The following is a 19,017-nucleotide window of genomic DNA, read 5'->3' as shown; positions in this document are numbered from 1 at the left end:
GTATCTAACCATGAATTCAGCATATCCAAATATGCATTTGTGCTCTATCCAAAAGAATAATTTCTCTCTAGCTGTACCAAGAGCTCAAAACAGGGGAGTCTTCATTTACTTCTTTCTTTTTCTCACAGTTTTCATCTAGTGTGTTACCAAATCTAGTCATTTCTTCCTTTGTAGCAGCTTTCGCACTGCCCTTCTTTTTTTGTGTGTGTGTGATTTACAATGTTTTGTTAGTTTCAGGTGTACTTTTTTTTTTAACATCTTTATTGGAGTATAATCACTTTACAATGGTGTGTTAGTTTCTGCTTTATAACAAAGTGAATCAGTTATACATATACATATGTTCCCATATCTCTTCCCTCTTGCGTCTCCCTCCCTCCCACCCTCCCTATCCCACCCCTCTAGGTGGTCACAAACCACCGAGCTGATCTCCCTGTGCTATGCGGCTGCTTCCCACTAGCTATCTGTTTTACATTTGGTAGTGTATATGTGTCCATGCCACTCTCACTTTGTCCCAGCTTACCCTTCCCCCTCCCCATATCCTCAAGTCCATTCTCTAGTAGGTCTGTGTCTTTATTCCCATCTTACCCCCAGGTTCTTCATGACCTTTTTTTTTTTTTTTCCTTAGATTCCATATATATGTGTTAGCATAACGGTATTTGTTTTTCTCTTTCTGACTTAACTTCACTCTGTATGACAGACTCTAGGTCCATCCACCTCACTACAAATATCTCAATTTCGTTTCTTTTTATGTCTGAGTAATATTCCATTGTATATGTGTGCCACATCTTCTTTATCCATTCATCCAATGATGGACACTTAGGTTGCTTCCAAGTCCTGGCTATTGTAAATAGAGCTGCAGTGAACATTTTGGTACATGACTCTTTTTGAATTATGGTTTTCTCAGGTATATGCCCAGTAGTGGGATTGCTGGGTCGTATGGTACTTCTACTTATAGTTTTTTAAGGAAGCTCCCTACTGTTCTCCATAGTGGCTGTATCAATTTACATTCCCACCAACAGTGCAAGAGTGTTCCCTTTTCTCCACACCCTCTTCAGGATTTATGGTTTCTAGATGTTTTGATGATGGCCATTCTGACCAGTGTGAGATGATACCTCATTATAGTTTTGATTTGCATTTCTCTAATGATTAATGATGTTGAGCATTCTTTCATGTGTTTGTTGATAATCTGTATATCTTCTTTGGAGAAATGTCTATTTAGGTCTTCTGCCCATTTTTGGATTGGGTTGTTTGTGTTTTTGTTATTGAGCTGCATGAGCTGCTTGTAAATTTTGGAGATTAATCCTTTGTCAGTTGCTTCATTTGCAAATATTTTCTCCCATTCTGAGGGTTGTCTTTTTGTCTTGTTTATGGTTTCCTTTGCTGTGCAAAAGCTTTAAAGTTTCATTAGGTCCCATTTGTTTACTTTTGTTTTAATTTCCATTCCTCTAGGAGGTGGGTCAAAAAGGATCTTGCTGTGATTTATGTCATAGAGTGTTCTGCCTATGTTTTCCTCTAAGAGTTTGATAGTTTCTGGCCTTACATTTAGGTCTTTAATCCATTTTGAGGGTTTTTTTGTGTATGGTGTTAAGGAGTGTTCTAATTTCATTCTTTTACATGTACCTGTCCAGTTTTCCCAGCACCACTTATTAAAGGGGCTGTCTTTTTTCCACTGTATATTCTTGCCTCCTTTATCAAAGATAAGGTGACCATATGTGCGTGGGTTTATCTCTGGGCTTTCTATCCTGTTCCATTGATCTATATTTCTGTTTTTGTTCCACTACCATACTGTCTTGATTACTGTAGCTTTGTTGTATAGTCTGAAGTCAGGGAGCCTGATTCCTCCAGCTCTATTTTTTGTTCTCAAGATTGCTTTGGCAATTCGGGGTCTTTTGTGTTTCCATACAAATTGTGAAATTTTTTTGTTCTAGTTCTGTGAAAAATGCCAGTGGTAGTTTGATAGGGATTGCATTGAATCTGTATATTGCTTTGGGAAGTATAGTCATTTTCACAATGTTGATTCTTCCAATCCAAGAACATGGTATATCTCTCCATCTATTTGTATCATCTTTAATTTCTTTCATCAGTGTCTTATAATATTCTGCATACAGGTCTTCTGTCTCTTTAGGTAGGTTTATTCCTAGGTATTTTATTCTTTTTGTTGCAATGGTAAATGGGAGTGTTTTCTTGATTTCACTTTCAGATTTTTCATCATTAGTGTATAGGAATGCCAGAGATTTCTGTACATTAATTTTGTATCCTGCTACTTTACCAAATTCATTGATTAGCTCTAGTAGTTTTCTGGTAACATCTTTAGGATTCTCTATGTAGAGTATCATGTCATCTGCAAACAGTGACAGCTTTACTTCTTCTTTTCCGATTTGGATTCCTTTTGTTTCTTTTTCTTCTCTGATTGCTGTGGCTAAAACTTCCAAAATTATATTGAATAAGAGTTGTGAGAGTGGGCAACCTTGTCTTGTTCCTGCTCTTAGTGGAAATGGTTTCAGTTTTTCACCATAGAGGATGATGTTGGCTGTGGGTTTGTCATATATGTCCTTTATTATGTTGAGGAAAGTTCCCTCTATGCCTACTTTCTGCAGGGTTTTTATCATAAATGGGTGTTGAGTTTTGTTGAAAGCTTTCTCTGCATCTATTGAAATGATCATATGGTTTTTCTTCAATTTGTTAACATGGTGTATCACGTTGATTGATTTGCGTATATTGAAGAATCCTTGCATTCCTGGGATAAACTCCACTTGATCATGGTGTATGATCCTTTTAATGTGCTGCTGGATTCTGTTTGCTAGTATTTTGTTGAGGATTTTTGCATCTATGTTCATCAGTGATATTGGCCTGTAGTTTTCTACTGCCTTTCTTTTAACTTTCATCACCTCATTGTAGGCTCACTGGACTAGCTCTTGCTGCCTATCGCAGTTGATCTCATTTGTTCCAGTCTCTTCCCTCTCACCAGTCCCCCCTGCTTGTTACTACAATGCTAGTCCTCCTCAAGTGCAGTTCTGGTCATGTCTCTCTCCTTCAGAATCTTTAATGATTTCCTTTTGCCTGCTAAGTTTGACCCAGCCACCCTTTCTGGGCTTAGCTCCCATGACTCATTCATTCATTTATTAATTTATTTGATCCTTCTTTCATACTATTTGCCAAGCACTATCAGAGGGGCTAGAGATGCTGTGCTGAGCAATATTGAAATGATACTGCCTTCATAAATCCTATATCTTAGTGGGAAGGCAGTCAAAAAACAAACAAAATAACCAAATTGAGATGTTATGAAGGAAACAAAAACAAGGCATTTAACGGAAATAATAGGAATATCTTATTTAGATAAGATGGCCAGTGGAGACTTCTCAGAGGAAATGACTGCTGCTTATTTTTTATTTTTATGCAAATAGCCTGCTCTCATTCACCTCCCTCTTACAGGCAACCATTCTGATGTGTTTAATGTATATGTTTTTGTTTGCATGTGTTCTTACAAAATGTATATTGTGTCTTGTGTACATGTATTTATTATTTACATCTGGGCCATGTTCTAAATGTATCTCATTAGTTATTAACTGTTTTCACTTATTACTGTGTTTTTTAGATTCATGCATGTTGCTGTACTGTATTTGCATGTAATTCATTGTTTTTTAACTGCTGCACAGTACTCCATGTTGTGAATCCACTACCTAACGATTCTCCTAGTGATGGACTTCCAGATTGCCTGCAGCTCCTCATCACCACAGATAAATCTGCAACATCCTCACACACATCTTCTTACAGACCTGTGTGAGAATGTCTGTGGAATATGTATCCAATTGTTGGGTTATAAGGTATACCTACAGTTAATGTGATGAAGTAGCTTTGGGTAGCTCTGCAGTCTCTATTCCCATCAGCAGTGCCATAGGGATCTGGTTCTGTAGCAGATGTAGTAATGATTCCACGTACTCCTCAACACTTGGCATCATCCAGCTTTATAATTTTGCCAATCTGATGGTTGTAGAAGTGGTATCTCATTTTAATTTTAGTTTCTCTGATAGTCAGAGAGTTTGAGCATCTTTCCATATGCTTGTTAGTTTTCTTGGACTAATGCAAATTGTCTATTCATTTGCTTTGTCCATTTTTTAAAAGTGGGATCTCAATCACATTCCAGTTTGTAGACATTCCTTAGTTATTTAGATATTAATCCCTTATTGGATATAGATATTTTCTCCCATTCTGTCACCTAATAACCTTGTCCTGTGTTTCTTCATTAAACAGAAATCCTTAACTTTTGTCTATCAGATTTATCACGGTTTTCCTTATGATTTATGCTTTGAAGTTTCGTTTAAGAAGTCGTTCTCTGCCCTTAGATCACAAAGATATTCCTCTACATTTGCTTCTGTTAAGAACATGAACACTCATCCACCATTTCACACCCATAAGATTGACAGAAATTTTAAAGTCTGATAATTGTGGGAAATGGAAACCCCCATACACAGCTGGCGAGAGTATATAATGATACAATCCCTTTGGAGAGCATTTTGGCAATAGCTAGTAAATTCAGAGATGCACCTGACTCTGACCTAGCAGTTCCCTTTCTGGATGCCTACTATAGAAAAACCCTTGTCAATGTACATATGCAGACATGTACCCGAATAGTCATTATAGCGTCATTTGAAACAATAAGGGAATGCAACCAACTCTCTTTTAGTAGAGGAATTAATAAAAAACATTTTAATTTGTTCATTAAAATGGACTATTATATAACAGGTGACTAGAATCTACATGTATCAACAGGAATAAGTCTTAGAAATACAGTTGTATAAAAAGAAGATTGCAAAAGGATATGGACAGTATACTGTCTAGAAAAAAAGATATGAAATGTCATAAACACTCCATGAAGCTTTTATTAAAGCAATAGTGTTTATATGTTATGTATGCATATACATATGTCCTAGATGTACATAATATGCAGGGAAATGACATATACCAACATAAGGATAACTCAGGGAGAAAGTGGGAAGAACAGAGACAGGAAATTAGGGCTTTAATTATATATGTGACTGTATATGTGTGTCATTAAAGAGGGGAAAAGGGGAGACCTGAAAGGAATCTGGCAAAAGTTAGTATCTGGGGATGTGTAAATAAATAAGTAAGTAAGTTTCTAATACTATTCTAACACTATTGTATATGATTTTATATAGGTTTAAAATATGTAATGGTTGACTGTTCTATTGTAAAAATGAAAACCCTTCAGAAAAGAAAAAAGAGAAAAAGAAAAATCTCCAAAACAGCTTCAAAAAGATGAAAAACTTTTTCTGTGAATAACTATAGTCAAGGTTCACAAACCCTGTAATTCTATACCTTCCAGTATCTGAAATCTTGATATTTACCAACAATTCAAGAAAAATAGATCCAATTTACTTATAAGCAATGCTAGTTTTCTTTTTTAATCTAAGCCAATAATTTTTTTAAAATAAGGAAACTGCCAGAATTTATTGTGAAGTTCTAAGTCCTCATCAGTGATTATGGATATAGCAATCACAATATCCTGAATTTCTCTAATTTTCACCTTAGAGTCAGATAATAATTACTAAGAATACACGGTAAAATGTGTTTCTAGTGTTTCCTGTAAAACTAACATCCTTAGAAAAACTGAAGAAAAAAAAAAGTAGAAGTGGACTTTTAACTTTTTCATGGTACATCCAAATTTCTTGGATGATTATTGGACATCATGCAGGAAAAAGTGAGATCCTAGAGCATCCTATTCCCCAAGCAAACCTCTGTTTGGAGCATTTCTGCGCCCTCTGTCCCAGAGAAATGTGAACTGGCTTTTTCACTGGTCCTTGCTTTACTTATGGGCCAGAAAGTTTGCTGAGATCCTCTTAGTCTGTTTTAGTATGAAGCTTTCCATCCATCTGCATGACAGGAGTAACTCCATTTCAAACGTGGATTTGGAAGCAAGGGAGTAGTTGAGTGGGGAGAGGCAAGATGTGGTTGAAAAGTCTTATTATTTTGATTCCATTATCTTGAGTATTTTAATGACAATTACCTCCCAAAGTCAAATTTCCAAAGAATTTATCTTAATACTTTCCCCCTCAAAGCAAGCACGACTTAAGGTAAACCATGTTATTTGTAGATTTGCCTCACTGATGTGGTGAACAACCTATGTTGTTGTTGTTGTTTTCTTCATCTTGGAAAAATAATCCATTATATACCCCATTAATTTACTGTATATGAATGAGCACCTTAATTACCTCCTTAGGAGCCAAGGAATTTGGAGATTTTTTAAAAAATAAAAGAAGAAGATGATGAGTATTTTATTCCCTGTCCATGTTATCTTTCTATAACATCAGCATAGTGGTTGATATAAGGTCAAAACTAGCAGGAGCCACAAACTTTTAATGTAGCTAGACCCACTGAACATATTCCATCGTACGTGGCTGCCTATTGGGGACTACATGGAAAACTGAGCAGATATTCAGTTGTTTTCATTCTATTCTGGGACATTCATTTTTACTGCAAAAATTACTGATTTACAAGACAACATATTAAAGTATTTCTTGTTTTCCTGAGAGTAAGCCAATATTGAGTTATGCTAATAAATTCTCTATTTGTTCAGTAAATTGCCAGATAAAATAATATAATTAAAATGCTCAGAAAAACTTTAAAAAAAATTACTTTTATGGGGCTTCCCTGGTGATGCAGTGGTTGAGAGTCCGCCTGCCGATGCAGGGGACATGTGTTCGTGCCCCGGTCCGGGAGGATCCCACATGCTGCGGAGCAGCTGGGCCTGTGAGCCATGGCCGCTGGGCCTGTGTGTCCGGAGCCTGTGCTCCGTAACGGGAGGGGCCACAACAGTGAGAGGCCCGCGTACCACACACAAAAAAAAAAAATTACTTTTACATAAGCAGCCTACATTTCAGGACAGACTGGTTGGTTCTTAGCTTTATTCTTTGCCTGCATGTTTCCTTATTTTACCAAAATAGTTCAATATGTTACATATTAGAACAAAATTATTTGAATTAGTTTTCTCCTCCTTTACTCCCACTTTTTATGCCAATTAGTCTTACACAAGAGCATTGATGCATTTAAATTCAGAAATTAGGCCTTAATATAGAACTCATGCAAAGCAAGCTCTGTAGGAATAACTAACGTACATACGTAAAGTCAACTTCCCGGCCTTAGTACAGATAGTCTTAAAGTGTTAGATAATGTTAGATAGTATATAGTGTTAGGGCACTTGAGAAATAAGTTCTTCCTGGTCTTTCTACCTCCTCCTCTCCCAAGAAAAAGTGCTTTGGCCTCCTTTTGGCTAACGGTGGGTATTCAAAAACTTCCGTATAAGATAACAGGTCAGAGACATACACTAGATCATTTTGTTCTGACTCTCAATTCAGCATTCAGCACTTTCAGCAGCTGTTATTTTGTCCACTTCAGGAAACTTCTATGGAACTCCCAAGCCTCCAGCAGAACCCAGCCCTTTCCAGCCAGATCCAGTTGATCAGGTCCTCTTTGATAATGAGTTTGACACAGAATCCCAAAGAAAACGAACTACATCTGTCAGCAAGATGGAAAGAATGGACAGTTCTCTTCCTGAAGAGGAAGAAGATGAAGATAAGGAAGCTGTTAACGGTAGTGGAAATGCAGGTTCGTCAATAGATGAACAACTTCTGGCTGATCCTCAAGGTTGACTTTAATATGACACTGAATTGGAAGTAGTAAAATTTTCCACAAAGCACATGCAGAGAAAATGATGGGATTCTCAGGGTTTTTTTGTAAGGTTTTGCGTGAAACAGTGTATCTCTGTTGACTGACTCGTAAGCTGAAGTGAGTTGCTCCAAGTGGCAGTTTTGATAAAATCAATTATAAACTATCATTAGTATTGGTAATAATACAATGTGCCATTACCCTGCTGCCTAAAAGATTTGAGATTCATTTCTGGTGCTTGAATATGGGAATCTTGTTGGCCTAAGTCCTACTTTACAGAATTTGAACAAAATGTAGACGTTTTAAGATATATCCTTCAACCAAAACAAAGATTTAGAAGTATGCTAATAAATATTATCTGAAAGGTTTGTTAGCAATATTTTGAGTTTAAATTCTGAGTCACTCAAAGAAAATTTCCAAACTTGACTGTCATATTTTTCATTAAATGCAAAACCAACAGAAATTTAGTGGTGGAGAATCTTCTCCTTTTGGGTACCCCTAAATAATGTAGTGATTGCTTAGGACAGCAGTCCCCAATCTTTTTGGTACCAGGGACTGGTTTCATGGAAGACAATTTTTCCACAGACTGGGGCAGAGTGGGGGGATGGTTCAAGTACTTTGATTTATTATGGGCTCTGTGCAGTCAGACCTCTCTGCTAATGATAATCTGTATTTGCAGCCGCTCCCCAGTGCTAGCGTCACCGCCTCAGCTCCACCTCAGGTCATCAGGCATTGGATTCTCATAAGGAGCGCACAACCTAGATCCCTCGCATGCGCAGTGCACAGGAGGTTTCGCGCTCCTAAGAGAATCTAATGCCGCCGCTGATCTGACAGGAGGCGGAGTTCAGGCGGTAATGCGAGTGATGGGGAGCGGCTGTAAATACAGACGAAGCTTCGATCACTCACCTGCCCCTCACCTCCTACTGTGCAGCCCAGTTCCTAACAGGCCATGGACTGGTACCAGTCTGAGGCCCTGGGGTTGGAGGTTGAGACCCCTGGCTTAGGAGATTCTTATACTGCTAATTAAGAGTATAAATAGGAAACCACAGAATCACAGCAGAACTGATTTCAGTGCTATTTATGATAATAATTCCATTCAAAACACTAGAATATAAGCTTTATAAGGGTTGGAATTTTTGCTTGTCTTGTTCATTGTGGTATTTCTTGAGCCATAAACCATGTTTAGCACATAGTAGAAGCTAAAAAATTATTTTCGTTGTACTAATAAATGAAAAAATTTGATTATATCTTCAAATTTGCAGAATCCATTACCATATCATTTTCCCAAAGTATCCTATTGTTTTCCTTTATCAGTTATCAAAATTTGCTATTATCTATTGTTTTAATACAATCATTGCTTGTGTCCCCCTCCAGAGTGTGAGTCCTGTTTTATGGTCCTAACATTTCACACTGTTGTGTTGCAGATACGCTCAATGAATTATACCAATATATTTTGGTGAAAACGGGTCTTAAAAGGTTTAGGTGAATTCACATCTAATTCTTTAGAGTTGTTAAGGGAAGTTACCATATCCTAGAGACTTTTGATTTTGATGTCAGCTTTACTCTCCCACAAAATTATGTTAACATTTTTAAATGCTTAAGACTGGGATTAGAAACCATGACTCTGTCCCCAAATGGGAATTTATATGTTCTTAATTTGAAGGAAGAGAAAATGCCCTTTTTTAAAACTTCATAATGCAGAGCCTTTCAGTGAGCACTGCAGTTCCCTTAGAGGTAAACCCATCTGTAAGCTTCATAGTTTATGTTTGTCATGTAAGACAGCTGTTAAACCAGGTGTTCCAGACTCTTCACTGTTAATATTTAAAGGGAGTGTACCCAAGAGTGTATGGGAGGCAGTTTGTACACTCCTTCTTGTGTGTAGGGACCATAGGTCTCTTCCACTGGAGGATATATTTCTTTGTAACAGAATATATTCAGAATATTTTAAGGAAAAAGCAATAGAAGACATGGCTAAAAGTCCTTGGTCTTTTCTGAGTAAGTACTAACCATGCTTGTTAACTTATTCAAAGTTGCTTTGTGTATTGCTTTGGGGGACTAGAATCCCTGCCTTGAAAGATCAGTAAATTGCTGGGGATGGAAGTAGGAGAGGATAGGTAGAGGTTTATTTGTATATACAAATATGTATATTATTTTATATCTTGATGAGAATTAACGTAAGAATGCTAATATGCTGCAATAGGATGACACATGTTATATAATAATGCTAAAAGTTTTTCCAGGAGTTGGTGTTATATAAAAAACATTTTCAAATCATTGGCTATTAAGCAAACTCCTTTATTCAGTCTCTTGAAACTATATTCAGAAAAGTATTATTGCTCATATAGTTGCTTCTACTTTCCTCCAGTATATATATCCCAAGAATGTAACTCCATTCCAGATTGATTTATACATTGGGTGCCTTTTAATTTCTATCACTTTTTCTGCATAGAGAATAAATCATGTGTTTCATTCATATTATTCATTCAGCAAATATTTATTGAGCACCTGCTAGGCTACTAAGTGCTAGGCATTGTTCTAAAGGAAATAAAGCAGTGAACAAAACAGACAAAATTCCCTGTCTTCATGAACCTTACCTTCTGGTGGGAGAGACAGAATTATCCAACATAAATGAATAACATATATAGTATGTTAGATGGTGCTAAGGAGAAAAAGCAGAGGAGGGGAAGGATAAAAAGTAGCGGTGGCCAAGGTTTGCAATTTTAGATAGAGTGTCAGAGAAGACCTTACCAAGAAGGGGACATTGCAAGAAGTGAGGTAGTGCTCAAAATATCCTGGGGAAGAACATTCCAGCCAGAGGGAAATAGAAGTACAAACGCCCTGAGGTGGGAGCATCCCTGGATTATTCAGACAATAGCAAGGAAACCAGTGTGGTTGGATACAATGTGGACAATCCATTATATGTGGTTGGGGCAGAATGCTGGAAGGGAATAGACTAGAATAGTAACAATGAAGTCAATCAGATAATGATGGGGGTGGGGTGGTGGAAATGCATATTATAATAGGATCTTATAGGTCATTGGAAGAACTTTGCTTTTTATTCTGAGATGAGAAACAATTATATGGATTTAAGTAGAAGAGTACCATGATAAAACAGCTTTTAACTTAACAGGCTCATTCTGGCTACTGTATTGAGAAAAGGCAGTAGGAGGGCATGGACGTAAACAGGGGTACCAGTTAGGAGGTTATTGCAGTAATTTAAGTGAAAAATGCTGGCTTAGACCCAGTGAAGGCATGAGAGGTAAGAAGTGGCCTGAGCCAATAACATTTTCCAACAGACTGGATATAAGGTATGAGAGAGCAGAGTCAGAGGTCACTCCAAGGGTTTTAACTTGAGTATCTGCAAGAATGGAGTTGCATGTATTGAGATGAGACAGGTAAAAGGAGTCAGTTTGGGTTGGGAATGGGAGCTGTGGTTGGGATATTTAAGTTTGAGATGTTCATTAGACACCCAAATGGAAATGTGCTTGAAGTTGGATTTAAAAGTCTGTGTTCTGGTCTGAAAATCCATATTTGGACACCATCAGCATATAGCTTGTATAGCAGTGACACAGTGAGATCACCAAGAGAGTGAGTGTAGAAAGAGAAAAGATCCAAGCACTGAATCTTGAGAAGGCACTCTAAGGGAGACAGAGAAGAGCCGGAGAGGTAGGAGCACCAGGAGAGTGTAGTGTCCTGGCCGCCAGGGGAAGAGAGTGTTTCAAGAAAGAGAGATCCATCATGTCAGATGCTACTGATAGCTCAAGTAAGATGGGCACTGAGAATTGATCATTGGATGTAGCTATGTGGAGATGACTGGTGATCTTGGTAAGAACAGTTTTATTGATGAGAGATCAAAAGCCTTGTTGGAATGAGTTCCAGTGGCAAATGGAAGAGTGGAAGCGGAGGTAGCAAGTATAAACTCTTTCAAGGAGGTTTGGTGTAAAAAGGAGAGAAATGGGATGGGGTTGCTAGAGGGGAAAGAGAATTGTTTAATTTCCTTTTAAAGAATGGAGAAATAACTTGTTTGTCTTGAATTTCTATCTTTAAAAATGGTGAAAGTTTCAACTATCCCTAAAGAAAGTCCTCTGAGGCACATTTTGGTTAAGGGATCTGATTACAGCTATGAACCAATGGGTGAGAGGAAGATGATATTTTATTGTAACAATGTGTGGCCACAATACCTGTTAGGATATCCACAGGGGGTTTAGGCAGGGTTATCTTGGGACCCTGTGCACCATATACTGCTACCCTTGCTATGTTAGTTATGTCATTTATGGTCTCCTGTGTCGTTGGTATATGTAAAACCCTAAGACCAAACTTGAGGGTTTATTTAGGATCTTCTGTTTGTTCTTTGGGTTTTTGGTTGCATTTTGTTAAAAGAAAAACAAACAGGATGGATGTGATCTACTAGGTAAGAAAGATTGGTGGTGAGAGAGAGAGAGGGAATTGCTGTAGGCAAGAGGGGATGGAGATGTCTGCTTAGAAACACAGTTCTTCCACTGTAACAGAAGGTAGAGTAAAATGGGCACAGTTGCTATGTAGATATAATGGTGGGAATTTGTGGAAGTTCTGTTTGCTTCTGTTTTCTCAGTGATATAGGAAACAAGGTCGTCAAATGAGATTAGGGATAAGGCAGAAGTAGGAGAAGATTTAAGGAGAAGGAAGGTATGAAATCGTTATCTAGGAGAGTCAGAGCGAATGGACTAAAGAAATGCCCTATGATTGTCATACATCATTAAATACCCTCTTGAGGCTACTGATCATGAATTAAAAGTGAAGTAGTTACTATCACCTGTGTTCAGCTACATATACTGGCGAGGAGTATGTGGAGAGTAAGATTTAAGCAGAATTATAGTTCAGCCAGTCAAGTGTGGTGAAGTAAAGTAGGGAAAAAGGAATCAGGAGTATTTACAAGGGAGTGATTATAGTGGTTGATCATGGAATTTAAGTTGGGTAAGTAGGGCAGTGAGGACATGGCTAGGGCATGGATGGGGGTGAGGAACAGTGAAAGGCAGTAAGTAGTAGGATTAATGGATTATAGAACTTGGTTGGATAAAGGATGGTTGGAGTGGAAATACTATAAAGAATAACATATAAATGATATCTAAGGCCTCTTCTAAGAGTCTCTGATACTGAAGCATTGCCCAAAGTTTGGAGTTATTACAGTTATATTATCTTTTAAGTTCTAGAAACAACTTTTAAGTGCATGAATTGTGAACTCCCTAGAGAGTTACCAAATTTTAGTATTCTTACCTACATTGTGGACTTTGGAACTCTAAAAGGATTTTAATGTTACCAACAGAGAATTATATTTAACAATAGTAAGTCTATTGAGTTTAATTTTTTTAAATTAGTATTATTTTAAAGGCCTGTGTTAAATGTGTACAAGACAGCTTGATAAAGCAGTTAAGAACATGGACCCTTAAAATTCAAATCCTAGCTTTGCTGTTTATTAGCTGTGTAACCTTGACTAAATTAACTTATTAACCTTTCTGGGTCTTAGTTTCCTCTTCTATAAAATGGCAATAGTAATAATATATACTCACAGGGTTGCTGTGAGAATTATGAGTTAATATATATGTAAAGTGCTGAAAATAGAGCCTGGCACATAAAAGGACTGTATAGGTGCTGCTGTGGCTGTTGTTTTAGTATAATATTGATTGATCTGTATTTAGTATATACAGAATTGATTCTATTGTTTTTTTGCTTCTTTCCCTGACTAGAATCAGAGGTGCTGTACAGGGTTAATGTCACTTAGCAAATGAAAAGAAAATCAGTGTGTTTATTTGTTTTTTCAAAAGTTATAGCAGAATGTGGACATAGTAGACAAGGAAATTTGCAATATATATTTGGCATTTTGTTAGAATTAAGGCTGTTTGAAGAGAATGTAACTTTACCTACTTTTCATGCTGTTCTGTTGGAATAGCAGAAAACAGAGAGAGGCATTCTGAGTCGTGTGATTGGATAAAGACTGTCCCAAGTTACAACCAAACAAATAGTTCCATGGACTTTAGAAATTATATGATGAGAGACGAGAATCTGGAACCACTCCCCAAAAACTGGGAAATGGCCTACACTGATACGGGGATGATCTACTTCATTGAGTAAGCACATGTCTGTATCTTTTCTAATGTGCCCTGCCACTGTGAGACTTGCCTTTAAATTTTCTTAACCTCATTTCACAAGCCTTGCATTTCTTTTTTCTTTCTTTAAAAATATTTTTCATACAAGTTACAATTGATTCTTAATCTGATTGTTTCCCTGGATGATATTTCATTTTTATTTGATTTGGATAAAGGAATAGTATATTTGATGTCTGGTTTTATAAAAAGGAGAATTAAAAACAGATTTATCACTAAATGAAAAATGCAAGGAATAAAGGATATTTTGCTTTGCCTTTTTTTTTTTTTTTTTTAACCTTTCGGGTAGAGTGTCCAACTTAATGAGCATTTCACAAATTACCATCATTTGGAAGGGGGCCATATTTATTAACTGAGCTAAATATTTTCAGACCTAGAAATCAACGTAGAGATTAGTGAATTAATCTCAAATTGGAAACACCAAGAAAAGATCCTTTGATCACATTGTTATTCTCCCACTGCTTCGATAATAACTTTAATTTATATTTTATTGCCTTCGTATATATTTTCTTCTAGGATTTTTCTTTCTTTAAGATCCTTATATTTCAGATACTTAAACTATAACACTGTCTACTCAGCAGTGTGATGGCTTTGTTTTAGCATTAGTATTTACTGCATGGTGACCTGGGTCTGACCTGCTCTGGCTCTTAGTTGCGGCATGCAGGATCTAGTTCCCTGACTAGGGATCGAACCCGGGCCCACTGCATTGGGAACGCGGAGTCTTAACCACTGGACCACCAGAGAAGTCCCAGAAACAGACACTTTAAAACTTTTTATTTTATTTAACTCTTTTATTTTTAGAGTCCCAGTGAGGGCAGAGACTCTATCTGATTGTTTGTTCATCTCTATATTCTCGGTCCTCAGCACAATGCCCACACATCACAGGCACCTAAGAAATATAGTGTTTTTGGAGGGAGAGAGGAAGGAATTCAGCCAGCAAGTAAACAGGGTTTTCAGGGCAGCTTTTTTGGCTAAGATAATGCACAGTATGGGGCCATGTGCCCACCCTCTGAAACATTTTTGACTGCTTAGATAAGCATCTGTTATTATGCACTTAACATTTTATCCCTTCTTTAGAGTCTTCATTCTCAAATTAGTGCCTCTAGCATTACCTTTCCTCTGTGGCAGTTTTGAAGTAATAGACTGAGAACAACAGGACTATTGAATCAGAGGTATACAAATGAAGCCTGTAGGAGATAAATGTTCAAACATCATATACCTTTTATTCACTTTTCATCTTTGCTTTTGAAATACTTTTCTCCCTCTTTATTTTACTGTTTCTAATTGAAATCTTTGTTCAACAGCCACAATACCAAGACAACCACCTGGTTGGATCCTCGTCTTTGTAAGAAAGCCAAAGCCCCTGAAGACTGTGAAGATGGAGGTAGAGATTCAGAGACCTTTTATACCATACTTATTCTCTTTATCCCTTCTTGCTCTTCTTGCTTAGATAATAAGTTTTTCAAAATCCTAAACAAACCATAATGTGCATAAGCACATAAGGAGTGGGTGGATATCATAATCAGCTGATTCTGGTCATTATGTCATTGCATCTAATTTTGTGAGAGTCTTTATTTCTCTTTTTTTGAGAAGTATACAATTAAATCCTTTTTTAAAAAAACCTTAATAAAAATGAATTTTCCATTTTTTTAACTTTGTTTTAAAACAAACTTTTAAAATTCTAACTAAATAGTTTAATAAGTTAGGTGCATTCTCAACCACAGGGTAGCCTCATCATGCCTGCTAATCTCAAAAATATATTTAATTTAGTATCACTAGGATAGATATGCCAGTATTTATAATCCTTTGCCATTTACAGCGGCAATAGAAACTCAGTGAAAGTCTTTAATATACCTCTCACCCACACACAATTTTTACTGCTTGGTAGAAAAATTATCTCTCTGAGAATCATTAGATAATAATGCTTGTCTGTCTTGTATGTTATAGGTTCTATTTAATGGTATAGTCTTACAAATAAGTATAGAATTTACCCCAACCAAAATGTTTGCTGTGCCTTCTTGAATATAGAGTGTAGATGAATAAAATTTGCATTGATTTTGTATGACTCATCAGAAATTATTTACCTTGGTTAAAAAAAAAAAAGAATGGATTAGAATGAAAGTCAGATAGTCCTCCTATAGATTGAATTCCAGTCTATGAAAAAAATTTAAGCAGAATTGATACATATTTTGTTCAGCATGATAGAATTTTTCTAGGAATAAACAATTGGAAAATGAAATATTTAAAATTTATTTGTAATGGTATTTAAAAAAAGATACCTTGGAGCAAATCTACTGAAAGATGTGCAAGTCCTCTACACTAAAAACTACAAAACATCACTGAAATAAATTAATCAAGACCTAAAATAATTGAAGAGATATACTGTGCTCATTGATATACTATGTAGATAGGATAACACATATTGTTAATGATGTTCATTCTTCCTAAATTGATATCTAGATTCAATACAATTCCAATCAAAATTCTAAAAGTCTGTTTTTAACAAACTGACAAACTGATTCTAAAATATACATGGAAATACTGTACAAAGACTCTAGTTAGTCAAACAGACTTTAAAAAGGACAAAGATAAAGGACTTAGGCTACCAGATTTGAAGACGTACTATAAAGCTACAGTAATCAAGAGTGTCTTGTATACATAGGCTAGAACATGGATCAGTGGAACAGCATAAGAGAATCCAGAAATAGATGCACACATATGTGATCACTTAATTTGCAGACAAGGTGCCAAGTCAGTTCAGTGAGGGGAGGAAAGTCTCTAACAAATGGTGCTGGAACAATTGGATATTCATAAAGAGAAATGAACTTCAACTATATCCTTACTCCATGTACAAAAAATAATTTGAGATGGCTCAAAGCTAGAACCCTAAAGCTTTTGGAAGAAAATTTAGGAGAATATCTTCATGATTTTGAGATTAGCAAAGATGGAGAAAAACAATAACCCTTGTATATTGCTGGGCAGAATGTAAAATAGTACAACTGCTTTGAAAAGCAGTTTGGCAGTTTCTTAAAAGGTTAAATATAAATTTACCATATCACTTTGCACTTCCACTCCTAGATATCTACCCAAGAGGAATGAAAACATGTCCACACAAACACTTGAATGTAAATATTCATAGTAGCACTATTCATAATAGCTAAAAAGTGGAAACAACTTAGATGTCCATCAAACAATGAATGGATAAATAAAATGTGGTGTAATCATACAATGGAATATTGTTCAGCAATAAAAAGAAAAGAAATACTATACATACTAAAATACAAATGAACCTCAAAAAATGTTATGCCAAGTGAAAGAAACTTGACACAGAAGATCAAGTATTGCATGATTTCATTCATATGAAATGTCCAGAACAGGCAAATCTATAGAGCCAAAGTAGATTAGTGGTTGCCCAGTGCTAAGGAAAGGAATAGAGATTAATTGTAAACAGCACAAAGGATCTTATTGGGGTGATGAAAATTTCCCAAAACTGGATTGTGGTGATGGTTGCACAACTCAGTAAATTATTAAAAATCAATGAATTGTACATTTTTTCAAGCAGAATAATTTTATGTGATATGTAAATTATACCTCAATAAAGTTGCTTTTTAAAATGGCCAAAGAGGACTTCCCTGGTGGCGCAGTGGTTAAGAATCCACCTGCCAATGCAGGGGACACGGGTTTGAGCCCTGGTCCAGGAATATCCCACATGCCGTGGAGCAACTAAGCCCAGGCACCACAACTACTGAGCCTGCGCTCTAGAGCCTGTGAGCCACAGCTACTGAGCCCGCGTGCCACAACTACTTTAGCCCGCGCGCCTAGAGCCCGTGCTCTGCAACAAGAGAAGCCACTGCCATGAGAAGCCCACGCACCACAACGAAGAGTAGACCCCGCTCACCGCAACTAGAGAAAGCCCACGCACAGCAATGAAGACCCCATGCAGCCAAAAATAAATAAATAAAAATAAAATAAAATGGCCAAAGAACTTGAACAGACATTTCACAAAAGAAGATAAAGAATAGCCAATTAAGAACATGAAAAGGTGTGTACGTCAACTATACCTCAATTTTTTAAAAAGCATAAAAAGGTGCTTATCATTAATCGTCTCTACAGTGAGATGTCATTCACACCCCCTAAAAGGGCTAAAGTCAAATACACTGACAATACCAAAGATCGGTGAGATTGTAGAGCAACTGGATCTTTTACTTGTTGGTGGAGATATAAAATTATGTGAACACTCTGGAGAAATGTTGGCAGTTACCTATGAGGTGTTATGTCAAGAGAAATGAAAACACATGTTCCCCAGAAGACTACCTGAATGATCATGACAGCCTTATTCATAATAGCTCCGACCTGGAAACATCCCAAGTATTCATCAACAGGAGAATGGATAAACATTCTCCTGTTGTGGTATATTCATGCAATGAAATACTACTCATCAATAAAAAGAAGAAGCTGTTGATAACACTCAACAACATGGATGAGCCTCAGAAACATGTTGTATGAAAGAAGCCAGACACAAAAGAATGGATACTTAATTATCCATTATTTAAAGCCTAAAACCAGGAAAACTCATCTATGCTGATAGAAGTCAGAAAATGATGGGGGTGAAGGGGAGAATGGTGAATTGAAATAATTCTCTGGAATGATGGATATATTCTCCACCTTGTTTGGGGTGACGGTTATATAGGCACATGCAATTGCCAAAACTCATTTTTTATACTCGAACAAGCACTTAAATCAATATTTTAATCATTGAATGAGCACTTAAGATCTGTGCATTTTGTTGAATGTAAATTATATCTCGAAATAATTTTTAAATGATTTTTTATACTTCCCTTGTCTATAAGGCTCTTCATAGTAAGTTTCTTATGGTGAAGTCACCCATTGTGAAGGTAAACTAGAATATGTAATACTATAGAATTGGACTTTTTAAAGATTGTGAATGTGGTATTAGTCTTCTCGGGCATGTCTCTTTTGCTAGGCTCCATTCCTTTTCCTCCCGACTAATTGTTTCAGTTCAATTCTCTGCCTTTTCCTGTTTCCCTTGTAGAATATTTATTTTCATAGCCTTAACTATCAATTTACTGTAGCTGGGCTCCTTATCTAAACCTCTAGTATTGTCCTCTGTTCTGAATGCTATTTCTGTATTTCGCATTACATTTGATTGCCCTACTAGCACTTCAGATAAACA

General features: G+C 36.6%; 1 protein-coding gene across 3 annotated transcripts in view; it reads left to right on the top strand.

The window, feature by feature from the left end:
- The window catches only part of MAGI3 (membrane associated guanylate kinase, WW and PDZ domain containing 3), a 275,258-nt gene that overhangs the window by 186,818 nt on the left and 69,423 nt on the right, over positions 1–19,017 (top strand). For 2 of the 3 annotated variants that reach the window (XM_081222384.1, XM_081222385.1), the window contains exons 4-6: positions 7,414–7,623; positions 13,613–13,787; positions 15,128–15,207. In XM_081222384.1, coding sequence (XP_081078510.1) covers positions 7,414–7,623; positions 13,613–13,787; positions 15,128–15,207 — 465 coding nt within the window. Of the gene's footprint in view, positions 1–7,413; positions 7,624–13,609; positions 13,788–15,127; positions 15,208–19,017 lie in introns of all 3 variants that reach the window. The other variant, XM_081222383.1, reaches the window with a different exon arrangement.

Source organism: Mesoplodon bidens (genome assembly GCF_964165515.1).
Source record: "Mesoplodon bidens genome assembly, chromosome: 2".
Taxonomy (NCBI): Eukaryota; Metazoa; Chordata; class Mammalia; order Artiodactyla; family Ziphiidae; genus Mesoplodon; species Mesoplodon bidens.
This window is presented reverse-complemented; position numbering and strand designations above follow the sequence as displayed.